The 14,622-nt window shown below is 31.3% G+C and overlaps 1 protein-coding gene across 1 annotated transcript; it reads right to left on the bottom strand.

Annotated features, from left to right (window-relative positions):
• Window positions 1-232: 232 nt before the first annotated feature.
• LOC143081071 (uncharacterized) lies at window positions 233-6,477 on the bottom strand. Its single transcript, XM_076257305.1, has 6 exons — window positions 5,939-6,477; window positions 4,601-4,839; window positions 3,990-4,098; window positions 2,791-3,023; window positions 2,217-2,336; window positions 233-280 (listed from the first exon to the last, which is right to left on the bottom strand). The coding sequence occupies exons 1-6, from the start codon at window positions 6,189-6,191 to the stop codon at window positions 233-235; spliced, it is 1,002 nt and encodes a 333-aa protein (XP_076113420.1). The 5' UTR covers window positions 6,192-6,477.
• Between the last annotated feature and the right edge of the window lie 8,145 nt (window positions 6,478-14,622).

Below are 14,622 nucleotides of genomic sequence, written 5' to 3'. Positions count from 1 at the left end.
GTTTAATATAGCAGTATGTAAATGTATGTGTATTCCTTTTCTTTAAACTCATCAATAGTAGTTGAACATTCATTCCGTGTCAGAAACCTGTACTGTGTTAAATATTTAATCACAATCCAAATTCAGAGCTGTGTCAAGCTTGAATACAGATTAGTAAATATGCCATACTGCCATGGGGGGTATCCTTTGTGAGTTGACTCACAGCTTTATGCAATACTCATAATCCAAAATACTACCCACACTCAACTGTGTCCACTCTTTTGAATGCTAGTTTTGAATGCTTAAATCATAATAAGTGGTGCTTTTAACTTTACATTTACAAGTTGAAATGTGTTTATTGGTTAAATTACATGTATTGAATGTTTTCCAAATATAAACATGAATATTTCTAATAGTGTACATGTCATACTTAACTTTCTTAAGACACGATACATGCATGTATCACTTTAACTTTTTACTGATAATCTACAAACTTTTCAGATGTTCATGAAGATGATTTCAGAGAAGATATTGATTTTTATTTGAATGTGTTATAAATGTTCAGTACTTTAAGCTACATGTATATGAACACTGAACTGTACATATTATCGCACTTTAAATTTTTATGAATGCACAGGCCTGAATACCTTAATCAGTACAAAGATTAATACAACTACGTACATTTGTGTAATTGTATTTATATATATATATATATATATAATAATTAAAAATGAATGTGATGATAGCTTAATTTATCTTCAACTTGAAATCAAAGCTTCATTCAAATTTGTTGGGAATATTCAAATGACTAAGATACATGTACATGTGTATATATGTTCCGGACCATATGAGTATCTGGACCAACTACCTTGACCAAAAACTTTAACCTGTGAGATGGACGAACAGACCAGAAAACATAATGCCCCTCTACTATCCTATTTAAGATTATTTCTCCAATATTGTCTAACTTTATTGATGATTCCAAAAGTCAGTTTTATGAGATTTAGATTTATCTTTTTCAAAGTTACCCATACTATTTGATTTTAACGCTTAATCCACAGTAACAAATAAATCAATTTACTTGTGGGTTTTAAAAAAATGTTATAAATATAGATTCTACCAATGCATCAAGTGTGATACGATATTTATCCACTCGAGACAGTTTAATTTTCAAATTTAAAACTTGAGGCTTGCCGAGTGTTTAAAATATTTAAAATTTAGACGAAATTTAGTCAAAATTGATACTTTCTTTACAATGTTCTGCAAAAAGTTGTGTTCTTTAAATGTGAAGTCATCAGGCATGGTCGCCTTTTTTCATGACGTCACAATAGAAAAATTCAAGAGAAAGCAAGAAAATGTGACGTCATAATGGAAATTCGACCAATGAAGTATTGAGATCAAATGAACCACACGTTGATTAAATTTTGATAATCAATGGGTTGAGAAAGGGATAAATTGCTGAAGAATTAGAGAAAACTATTTACCACATCAGGCTTTCCCCTGTCTTCGTAATAATTGCCCATAAAGGCATCTACTGAAGCCTGGTCCAAGAAAAATTTATTGCTGTGTTTTGGTTCTGCCCACTGCTTGCCAGATGATGCCTTCCTAACTAGCTGGAAATCAGCATCAAAACTGTATATCTTTGGCACTGTCTGAAATATATTCAATTCATCATCATAATGTTTAGCTGAATTTGAATTCATCAATACATATATGCACAAAAAAAAACATTCATTAAACAAACAAGGTTAACCTATTTTTAAATAAAAATCTGATATTTTCCCAGGTGTTTTCATACTATTATTCCTATATTATGGATATTACTTAGTTGCTGACACTTGTAAATGATAAAGTATAAGATGTACCAAGTCCCTAGCCATTATGTGGGAATTTCAGTCTTAAAAGAGAACTGGTCACCACTGGTTCACCAAAGCACATTGTGTATGATTTGGAAAATTGGCTTGATCTTCTGATTGTATTATATTCCATTGTGATAATTGATTTTCAACTCCAGTTCGAATATTTCAAACACAAACTATATTGTTTTTGTTGCTTTTTGGTTAATCCAAAAAATATATAGAATGTTTTTGTTCAGCACTGAAAATTAGTCTTTCTTTATACATATACCTTTCTTTTTTTTTCTACAAGGATGCAAAAGACAAGTAAAATCATTTAATCATATATAATAAATCATAAATCTAAATAATGTAGTGAAATAAAAATTAAAAGAAACTTACTGAAAAACAAGCTGGACATTCAGTTCCATTATCTAACTTGTCTGGAAATTCAGTTCTTTGGAAGAAGTTCCTGAATTCTGCAAAAGTCTCGGTCATAAGAGACTTGTAGATGTCTAACACCTAAAAATTACACCAGATTAAAGTTCTTATCTTCTTCTCGCAATCGTCAATATTAAAAAAAGTTCATATAAACTAAACAAGCCTGTTTTTATTAATTTGTTTAACATACAAGATTTGTGTTTTTTTACTTTTAACTTCTGACATATTAAGACAAGGATCATTTGACATCATACTTACCAAGGATAAATTTTATCTTAAATATTTATTCATGGCTTTCTTTTGGTGTTGTACCCTTTATTCTTGCAATAGCATATATGTATATTGATAATTATTGGTTTTTATAATCTAAATTTTAATCCATAATTGTTCAATATATATAAATGGCACCAAATCACATGGTATTCAAAACTGTACAGAAAAAAATCTTTTTGTCAGGAAATAGAACATTGTTTAGAATCAGTTCATTCACAGTATCATAGAGTAACAAACAATGTGAATATGTTCATAAACAAACCTGAAAGTTGACATAATTTCTCTGGTATTTAGAACTTCTAAATTTCAACGCCTCACAAAATCCTTTGCAGGAGACATGACACTCTATGAGTAGTCCATATAACCACTTGAGTAGTTCCATGTCAAATGCTAGTTTAGGAAACTTAGTGGTTGAAGGCCACAGTCTGTATTTCACCAATGTAACAGCTTCTGGTTCACATTTGCAAAACTGGATGTTGCGTTTATGCTGTCTTCCTAAAAAGGTAAACAAATATTTTTCACTATTTCAAAAACATAAATAAGTTGATAAAACTAGTATAAATGCTAAATTTTGCTGCTGCTAAATTATTTTATATAAATATACATATTAACCAAGACAATGTGTCCCCAGTACATATTCTGGAACCCATTCATCATTTGTTCTTCATGTGAACACTATTGTTTATGTAAAGGAACTATGAACATTTAACCGTTAAATACAGTACTTAGTCACACGATCTTTTTCAATGTAAAGTCGTGTTCAGAACAATAAAAATGTTTTTATTAGAAACATTATACTTTAGGTTTTTCTTTGTTTCAAAGTGAAGAGTGATTTCCTTTTTTTTTAACTAGTATACATTAGGATCTTGGGGCCTGCTCAAGACCTCCTCTGGGTGTGTGATTTCCCACATGTTGAAGACCCATTGGTGGCCTTAAGTTGTATATACATTTTGTTGTACCTTTGACATATTCCAAGTTTCCTCAATGCTCATAAACTTTGTTATTTGGCCTTTCAATTATTTTGATTCAAATGTCACTGATAAGTCTTTTATAGACAAATCATCATCATCATCATGTCTGTTGTAATATAAATTGTAAGCCTGGCACCTTTGATATGTATTTCCATTATTATTCAATATGTGCCGGTCCCTAGTCAGTGGTTGTCGTTTGTTGCTGTGTTACATATTTGTTTTTCCTTCATTGTTTTGTACATTTATTAGGCTGTTAGTTTTCTCGTTTGAGTTGTTTTACATTTGTCATTTTGGGGCCTTTTATAGCTGACAATGTGGTATGGGCTTTGCTCATTGTTGAAGGCTTTATGGTGACCTATATTTGTTAATTTCTGTGTAATTTGGTCTCCTGTGGAGAGTTGTCTCATTGGCAATCACGCCACATCTTCTTTTTTACACATACATGTGTACTATACTGTAACTTGATAAGCAATACATTAATTTAACATACCTTTCACATCAATAATTACAATACTCTTAAAATAATTGGAATCACAATCACTGTGTGATGACAAGATCCATGAAGGTGTTTTTAAGACAGCCCCAACAAATGCTTCATTCTGTAATAATCATAAAAAAACAATGTATTCAAAAAAATACATGAAAACAAGAAAATATTAAAAATTAAAAAAATGTTTTTTTTTCAAAAAGTTAAGCTATAAATGCTGCTTAAGTGCATGAAGGGTAGAATCTTCATATATATAAAAACTAACCTTTTTTGATACTATAATTTTAAATATGAAAAACAGTCAATTAGATTATGTGTTTATATATAATCAAATGTGCTCTTTTCTTAACTGACAATACTAAAATATTCACCAGACCAACAAAAAATCAGGCTAGTGGATCCATTCACCAATAATAAGAATAAATATGTTAATCAATGTTTTTACATTTGGCAATGTTACATGACCATGACAATAATACACTCATTTCAAGTTTAAGAATAATAAATAAAAATGGGGACATCTTCATGTCCAATAGAACAATATGTTCCATATTTCTTTGAATTGTACAAACATGATTTCATAAAAAAAAATTCAAACAGTAAGTATTGCTTACCCTCCATGCTTCAAACATATGCAAATGTGGATACTGGTGTCTCCTGTATAAGCAGTCTTCACAGACCATTTCCCATGGTGTGCAATCAATGCACTTGAAAAGTTGGGCCTCTTTGTTGCACTCATGGCAGGAAACAGTTGATGGTGCTTCTGTACTGATAAAGGCCTCATACATATCATCCCTAATGGTACTCCAATCATGCAAGCGTTGTTCCTTTAGAGATAAATATGTACGCTTCCCTGTAGAAAAAAATAAACATATAAACACCAGAACCAAGTGTTAATACCATTGGTAATGCATACGATACATTTTACACATACAAGTAGGTGGTTCAATGGCCTTTATCTACAAAAATAGTCTACAAAACTACAAAGACATAATTTTCAAAAATCAAATCAACAAAGCTAGCAGAAAGGAATATAAACTTAAATTTGTACCGCAAGCATTATTTCATTCCACCATGTTTTTACACTAGAGAATAATGTTTGTAAATAGTGTGAAAACGTCGTTCTTGATATATGTCGTTGTTTTGTTTATGTTAGACTGGTTAATTATGTACATAACTCAATGTTATGGATTTGAATAGTCCCGTTATTCCACGCTTCATACAAAATGTAGTTCAGTCAACGCTTTTAAACCCCAATAAATTTACAAAATGAAGCATTCAATTCTTAAATAACATAACTCCTTGTAGACAACTCACAATACCAAAATTCAGCTCAATATCTAAAAGCACTTATAAAAGTAAATGAAAAACATTATTTTCACCAAATTTTCAGATTAAAAGCATTTTAATTTTTAATGGCATAATTTCAGCATAATCAGTGGAACAGAAAGGATGAGGGGGGTCAAACACATCAAGTTCATTAATAAATAAAAAAAGATGCAATTCTAACCATACAGTACAATACAGCGAAGCCAATACAGTAACAATACAACTTATCTTCTATTCCACAGCTGGGGACAATGACAATGATACAATCATAATTAAGTCATTTAACAATATTTCACAAACAATACAATTTGATGAAAAAAACAGTGAATCATACTAGCATATATATATCAAAATTAAACAGACACCTTTAAAATAAGCGGGTTTTGTGCAGCACGATACTCAGGGGAAGTAAAAAAAAAGGGGGGGGTACAAAATGTTGGTTTTATTGATTGATTTCCCTGCTAGGGGAGACACCTAGGGACAGTGCTAAAGATTAAAACAAGTAAAAATCTTCCCGTTACCAAATATCTCACTACAAATAATTTAAAGCATTTAATGATCAAACCAAAAAAGAAAAAAGGGGTCAAATCTCCGCAATTAAATCATGATTACTTTTTACATACCTGTTTCAGCATCAGGTTGAATTTCATTCATCATTTCTTCTATTGCTGAAGAACCTGGCATGGCTACAGAGAGTACAGATGATAAAGATGTGGAAGTTTCACCAAATGACTTTGCATGATGCTGTAGGTCAGAAACTTCTCCCTCATCAGCTTTTACACCACGAAAGTGTTTAGAGAAAACGACCTTTTTTGAACTTTTCCCAGAATGAAATCTTGCAGACAAGAACGCTTTTCTTTTCCGAATCACAACCATCTTAGAAGAAGTAGTAGTGAAAGTAGTAGATAGCGTGTAAAAAGTTGAAACGGCGGCTGAAAATGGCGGTTCAGGGCTTCCAACGTTAAACCACGGGCGTTGAACCACGTGTGTGCGTAAGTTTTGACCCGGTAGACGGAGGGTTTCATCTCCGGATATGGTATCCTGTCTTTTGTTAGCGCTAACAGCAGTTATATCTGTACTGTACAGTATGAAAGTCGGCCGTTGTTAGTGGTACTACCACACTAACATCACTAATAGATTCCTGATAGTAGCAGCTAATATAATAGAATTGAGTATTATACAAATTATAAAATATTTAAGAGAAGAACATAACCCGTGTCATGCCAACAACTGGTTTTTAAAAAATATGTTTAATCCCGATGTAAAGACCCTATAAGTGAAACAATATTAAAACCAAAATATGCAAACTTTAATAACCTGACAACCACAACAGAATCGTACTATATCCCTTCTTCCTAAGTCTGTTTAACAGGTTTTTTTTTATATTCTATAATGTTCCTTGTTGTCGTTAGTTGATGTGATTCATAAGTGTTTCTCGTTCTGTATATAGATTATACCGTTGTTTTTCCTTCTTGAATCGTTTTACACTAGTCATTTTGGGAACAATTTATAGCTTATTGTTTTATGTGAACCATGACTCTATGTTGAAGACCGTACTTTAACCTATAATGGTTTTTATTTTAAAAATTGTGACTTAGAAAGCAAACTGTCTCATTGGCACTCATACCACATCTTCTTATATCTAGAGAAATGTAAACTAGCTTCAGATTTGAAGTTAATTTTTAGCTAAAATGCCACCGCACATTTATTCCAAATAAAAGAAAATCTGTCTCAAAATGAACAAACTTTAAGTAATCAGCAATATCAGTCTTGACAACATTAAACATATTTTGACTATACATTGACACAAAATGTACCAAATAAACCATACTATAAAAATAAAAGACCACAGGAACAATTATACACCTACATTTTCAAAACTTGTCTCCTAAAGATAGTCGTATCTAATTCCACCGAGCACTGACTTAAATGTCTGCTTCATTTCTGATTAGTTTTCCCAAAATAATGTATTTCAGTTAAAAACAGAAAAATCGCTGTAAAATTCAACATCAACCTCGCGGGACCAAAATTTAGCATTAGTAATTCGGATTGAGATTCGGAGATGTAAACCACAGCTTGTTCTAGTTGTAAACAGAGACGATGGATGCCAAATGTTATAGCACTATTGGTATTAAAATAGCTAAGTAATACTACCCCCCCTCCAAAAAAAAAAACAAAAAAAAAACAGTGAACAAATTGTTTAATTCATTTTATCTAGTTAAGAAAGGGAGCATTCAATGACTTCCAAAATGAGCTGTATTTAGAAGGAAAATGGCATATTAATCAACCTTATACAGAGAGACTGGGAACAGAACAGCTTTCCTAGGTGTTGTTTTTATCTTTACATATTTTCTAGGTTGTCAACGAGCAGGGTTATATATGCCTTGATCTATGCGTGTCCGTATTGCTCAGATGTTATCTTAAATGTATATTAACTTTTTAAAGAAGTTTACAAATGTTTTGCAACGGTGCAAATTCTGAACTTTGGAGTAAAAATAAATATCTCCATCAATGAATTAAACAAACCAATATCCATTTGATTTAACAGATATAAAGAGAATATGTAGTTAACATGAATGTGAATAACAAAATAGAGAAATATAAAGTTAAGGGTTTTAAGCAAGGGAAATAACAATAATTTTTTGCATAATAATCCTGCACCACATCACAAAATTTTGCTGGTGCGTTGTTGTTTTCCTATCTTTTCGGGGTAAGGTAATAAATGTGTATACACGGGTTCACACATACACATATGTGTATTATATTTAAAGCATTAAAACAAAACTTTGATTAAACAAATTGAAAAATCCTCAACACAAAAAAAAAAAACATTTTCATTTTTGAGAAAAAAAAATTAAAGATGAAAATTGGTATTAAAATAGCTAAGTAATACTACCCCATTATCCATTCGTTTGATGTGCTTGGACTTTTGATTTTGCCTTTTGATTTTTGATTTTCCTTTTTGAATTTTCCTCGGAGTTCAGTATTTTTGTGTTTTTACTTTTTTTCAACATTTTTCATTTTTCAATATTTCAAAGCAAATTGAAAAATGCTCCACATTAGAGCATTTTTCATTTTTCAATTTTTAAAGGCAAATTGAAAAATGCTCCACGTTGGAGCATTTTTCATTTTTTGATTTTTGAAGGCAAATTGAAAAATGCTCCACGTTGGAGCATTTTTCATTTTTCAATTTTTAAAGGCAAATTGAAAAATGCTCCACGTTGGAGCATTTTTCATTTTTCAATTTTTAAAGGCAAATTGAAAAATGCTCCACGTTTTAGCATTTTTCATTTTTCAATATTTTATGGCAAATTGAAAAATGTTTAAGGTTAGCAATTTCAATATTTTGTCCTTAAGAAGGAGATTGACATTTGTTTCTTTTCTAAAACAATCAAATTCAAATGTTTTAATTTATTCAAACTGTTGATAAGATGAAATCTTTTTAAGACAAACTTATCATTACTTTTAATATTATCCTCGTGAAATCAAATAATGCAATGTCATGAAAATTACAAATTTCAATTCTCATAACGAAAATGATTTTTCAGAAGTGACTTCAACAGATGTTTGTTACATTAATCAAACCAATTAATTTTAAAATTTTTAGGGTATTTTCAAAATCTATTTGTTCAGCTTAAAATGAAAAATGTTTGGCGTAAATATACACGGTCTAGTGTCGTTGTCTAATTAATTCTTATTTTAGTTAATATATGGTATGCTACTGAGGTTGTGATAATAAACACCTTCATTTAAGAAATTGGTAAACCAGTTGTACATAATCACCCAGTCTCAAGAAAACCTTAAGTTTGAACATGTATTAAAGGGTGACCTTTTCACTCATGTCCATAATAACAATTCTCACTTCGTAGAAAATTAAGTCGACCTATATAGCTTATTAAAGTAATGAAACTCAATAGACACACAATAATTCATTTAAACGTTATCTATTCTTGTCCTCTACAAATAACATATTCATATCGGAACGCTTCAAATTACTCTTATAAATAATTGAATTTAAGATAAAGCAAAAAGTAAGCCAGTAATAAATGTAAATATATATGTTCAACCTACAACCTACATTAAGTATCTATGAACATTACGTATACATGTACGGTTTTTATGAGTAACAAATTGAATTTTGTCCTCTGCAAAATATTTGATAAAATTTACCTATCATCCACGTGGATAATGGATAACAAACAAAGAACGAATAACACGATATTTTGCGTTGAATAAGCATGTTTCCTTTGCATTGTTGAGTAAATGATTGTCAAAAGAATATTCACACATACGTTTCGTTTGTCCTATTTGGTTGATTTGGTAATTTATTTTTTATCAATTTAGCATTAAATTTAGTTAAAACTGTATAAAAGTAACTTTTAAATAATGATCTTCCTTTAATTTGATATTTTCAGGTCATTTTTTTGCCATTGACATAATATTAATTTAGCAAGATGTTTTTCGTCGGTTTTGTTACTCTAAGTCTCATACAAAATATAGTCATACGAAGCTCATTCTTAAATTCAACCTCATGTGGAAAAACTCAGACTAAAATTATATGTTTACAATAATAGTCATATTCTCTAAATACTTTATACATATATGAGTTCATATTTCTAGGATAGCACGCGCTTCATGTAAGTCGTTAAAAAATCTATTTACTTATTTATAATCAAAAATGTAAATAAATTGTTTTTAAACCATTTCCATGTATTATCACATTGCATGATCAGAATAGTTCGTAGTTTTATAAATGCCTAATGGTAAAATTGTGAATGGAAATAGGGAATGTGTCAAAGAGACAACAACCCGACCATAGAGTAGACAACAGCCGAAGGCCATCAATGGGTCTTCAATGTAGCGAGAAACTCCTGCACCCGGAGGCGTTCTTCAGTTGGCACCTAAACAAATTTGTACACTATAAAATTGAGAATGGAAATGGGGAATGTGCAAAAGAGACAACAACCCGACCATAGAGCAGACAACAGCAGAAGGTCACCAGCAGGTCTTCAATGCAACGAGAAACTTGCACCCGGAGGCGTTCTTCAGCTGGCCCCTAAACAAATATAAACTAGTTCAGTGATAATGAACACCATACTAAACTCCAAATTGTACACAAGAAACTAAAAGTTAAAATAATACAAGACTAACAAATGCCAGAGGCTCCTGACTTGGGACAGGCGCAAAAATGCGGCGGGGTTAAACATGTTTGTGAGATCTCAACCCTCCCCCTATACCTCTAGGCAATGCAGAAAAGTAAACGCATAACAATACGCACATTAAAATTCAGTACAAGAGAAGTCCGAGTCTTATGTCAGAAGATGTAACCAAAGAAAAAACCCAAATGTCAATAATACATAAATAACATCAGACTACTAGCAGTTAACTGACATGCCAGCTCCATACTTCAATTAAACTGATTGAAAAATTATGTCTGCATCATATGAATATCAGGCACAATCCTCCCTGTGAGGGGTTTAGTATCATACCATCATAATATATATGAGAAGAATATAGCCTGTGTCATGCCAACAGCTGGTTTCTTAATAATAAATGTGTCTAGTTCCGATGCAAAGACCCTATAAGTGAATCAATATTAACACCAAAATATGCAATCTTTAATGACCTGACAACAGTATCGTAACTATATCCCTTCTTTATAAGTCTATTTAAAGGTTTTGTTAGCTTCTGAGGTGAATACTGACATTTTTGTGCTTTATAAAGAATATTTCCATAAAATATTGGATGTGAAATACCTGAACGTGTAAGAACTCTACATGTTGAGCTATATTTACGAATGATGTCCTTATACCGATGATAAAATTTAGTAAATGTTTTGACTAGTTTGTGATATCGAAAACCCTGGTGTAATAATTTTTCAGTAATACATAAATTTCTCTCGTTAAAATCTAAAACATTGCTACATACATGAGCGAATCGTACAAGTTGAGATATATCAACACCGTAAGATGGTGCCAAGAGAACGTCACCATCTAAAAACGGATAATTAACGATAGGAAATGAGAAATCATCTCTTTTATCATAAATTTTAGTATTAAGCTTTCCGTTAATGATATATATATATCAAGATCGAGGAAAGGGCAGTGGTCATTGTTAGTATTAGCTTTATTTAAAGTAAGTTCAACAGGATAAATTTCTTTAGTATACATACTAAAGTCGTCATTATTGAGAGCCAAAATATCTACAAAATATCTAAAGTTTTATTAAATTTGTGTATCAAATGTTGTTTCGATGGGTCTTTGCTGATTTTTGTAATAAATTGTAACTCATAGCAGTACAAAAACAGGTCCGCAATAAGTGGTTCACAGTTAGTTCCCATTGGAATTCCGATAACCTGACGATATACGGAATCTCCAAAGCGAACAAAAATCACCAATATAAGCATGTAATTTATCAGGAACTTCCAACGAGTTTTTGACACTCCAAAAGTAATTAATTCCACTATTTTCGAAGGCCTTATTTGGACAATTTATTATCAGGTTTTTGATTGTACCAAGTGTACTGGTAAGAAGAATAGATAATTTAGTAGTGAAACAATGGCTTGAAGATGAAACAAATCTATATTTGTAAGGTGTTTTGTGTAGTTTCGGAATCCAATACATAGTTGGAACTTTCATTGTTTTTGGTTCTGCTTGTAAAGCGGTAGCTAAAAGTCTATGTTTTTTACAGATATCGTTTTCTGACAATGGAGTCAATTGGAATGTTAGTGAATCTGGTGATTTCTTTTTGTAGAACCTCAAGGTAAAATTTACGTCAAACAATCATAATATTATTAGCAGCTTTTTCGGCCGGGACAAAAACAAATTCCTTGGCTAGTTCTTTTAGTTTATGTTTGATACGAGAAATAAGTTTATTGTGGTTATTGTTAAGAGTAAAATGTTCTTTAAAATGTTGAATACGTATTTCAACTATGTTCATTACTGAATTAAAAAAAATGTCCAAAATGTTTTGTCAGCTTTTTTCCGTTTTATCCATTTTCAAACAGTAAGTACGGAGTGAGTCGTGGATGATATCACGATACTCATTCCAATTAATAATTGACGGGGAACGATATTTAGGTCTTTTACTGAGGAATGATTTCAACTCTCGGTCTTGAACGATGTTAAGATCTCCTGTTATAACATGGGAAATGGGTCAAATCGGTACTGAACAGAGCTTTGTAAACAGATAATGTCTGCCGTTGTTTTTTGAAATAGAAATTAGGTCCGAAATATTGGTATGGTTGGTCCGAAATTTTCTTTGATTGCGATTTTTTCTACGACCATGAGAACGTGTTTTCCCGAACAGTTTTAGAAACAATATCTAAAATGTTAACAGAATCGGTTCTTGATATATTGCCAACTCCCATGATAATAATTAATAATGACTGTCTGTAATTTTTTAATCCAATTTATTTCAATTATTTTCCGTGATCGTACAAACTTTGAATGAGATTCACCAGGCTGCTTATTTACTACTTCCAAAGGTTGAACTTCTTTAGTGTTGATAAATGATACTTTTGAATTTATTGGATCTTTTAAAACGATTCAGATGTTCTTGAGTGCTTTTAGATAAATACCGTCCAGTTTTACCTACGTACTGAATACCGCATCCCGGTTTGTTTCATGTGAGTAAATAAATAAGACTGTTTGTTTTTCAAGTTATATCAGTTTCAAATTTTAAAGAAAATGTGCGACCATTAAATGTGGACTTTACCGTAGCGTTGATGGAAAGCCGGGGACATGTAAGTCATTTTTTGGCATGACACTTATCGATAGAAGGGTAACCACGATTTTTATTGTTAAAAATATTAGCGATGGTCGTATTTTTAGATAAGCAATTTTAAAGATTGAGACGTGTAGATACCCTTTGAACGAGTTTAGTATTTAATATTTTTCCATTTCTAAGCCTCATATTTGTTTTTTGTTTATGAATTATATTAAAATGGAGCAAAGACTGGCGTCCAGAATATGAACTAGCATACAATGAAGTAAGTTATGTAAAAATGATAAATCTGTTCGGCTAAAGATGTCAAACGCTATCCGTATTAATTACCCCGAAAAGATAGGGTATATCAGGGTAGCGACTTACGTCTGACTAAATAGAAGAAAGGGGCTGAATATTGAAGTACTACTTTTTGATAAATATTCCTAAAGTAATGAACTAGAGAAGTTCTCGCTCGGACACACACTCCATAATCTATTATATTATAAGAGCATACACCTGAAGCACGGGGAGGCCGAGGCACTCGACTATCTCCACACTAGTTCAGTGATAATGGATAGGGGTAATCTTTTATTAAAGGACTAGCCTGTCCAATTTAGTTTTTTTTTTTTTTTGTATTTTCTCATCGTATGCCTTAATGGTATGGCCTTTTTTAACCTTACGTTATAAAAACATGGTTTATTTTAGTATTATTTCCTACTTATTTTTGTAGACAGATTTATCCTGTTAATAGTATATGTTCGTTTTCAAATATAAACAAATAAGGTACGAAACGTATGCAGTGCATGTTGGATCTAATCAACTGAAATATTCAGTGATTTTATCAAAGACTTAACCTTTAAAAAATCCTGATTCTGCAACTTTATTAAATCAGGACTGCATTTTAATCGACAAATTAATAGAATATGTTTAGAATCACTTCACCATACATTCATACTACGTAGAATTCATCTAAAAATCGTTATTGTTTTAATCTATTTAGGGTTTCATCATCTATAAGCAGACATGACTGTTAAAGAGTGATATTATCCTCATTGTCACGTAATATTTAGCTATATTCCATAATTACTCGTGTTTAGGTACATGCACTAGGCAGCCTCGGTGAAGCCGTAAGGTAGCACAAGTGAATTGAAAGTTAAAGCATTTTGTCAAAGGAAATTTGTCACATTTAATCGTCTTTTCTGCATCTTCTGTGGAAGTGAATCTTGTGACATCCGTCATGTCGCGACATGTCGTTGTAACATAACAACATTTTTTTTACATCATTTATTTGTTCAGGTGCTTTTTGTTTCATCCGTCGTAAAATTTTATATTCTAAATGTCTTTGTAGTATTTAATCATCTTTTTTTCTTATCTACGTCATCTCTGTTTCATAAGTTATATCGCGAAAGATTAAAACTGACATAATAAGGATTGGTAGGACACATTTTTATTATTATTCTTCTATTTAAATGAACTTATATTCTCTAATTGGTGTTGATAGGAATAAGTGGGTATGAGTATTTCAACTAACAAAGACGACCAATTTTTAATTTGTCAAGATGTTACATACTGTGTTTTGGTACTTTACAATGACTTCCAT

Source organism: Mytilus galloprovincialis, chromosome 6 (genome assembly GCF_965363235.1).
Source record: "Mytilus galloprovincialis chromosome 6, xbMytGall1.hap1.1, whole genome shotgun sequence".
Taxonomy (NCBI): domain Eukaryota; kingdom Metazoa; phylum Mollusca; class Bivalvia; order Mytilida; family Mytilidae; genus Mytilus; species Mytilus galloprovincialis.
Note: the sequence above shows the minus strand (reverse complement) of the source record. Positions and strands in the feature narration are given on the sequence as shown.

Bases quoted from the DNA above. Each gene is read 5' to 3' on its own strand.
- LOC143081071 (XM_076257305.1), bottom strand. From the start codon at position 6,191: ATGGTTGTGATTCGGAAAAGAAAAGCGTTCTTGTCTGCAAGATTTCAT. The intron at 4,099-4,600 runs GTAAGCAATACT...TGATTATTACAG, and splicing joins ATATGTTTGAAGCATGGAGG to AATGAAGCATTTGTTGGGGC. The intron at 281-2,216 runs GTAAGTTTCTTT...TTATGATTTAAG, and splicing joins AATGTCCAGCTTGTTTTTCA to CATTCAAAACTAGCATTCAA.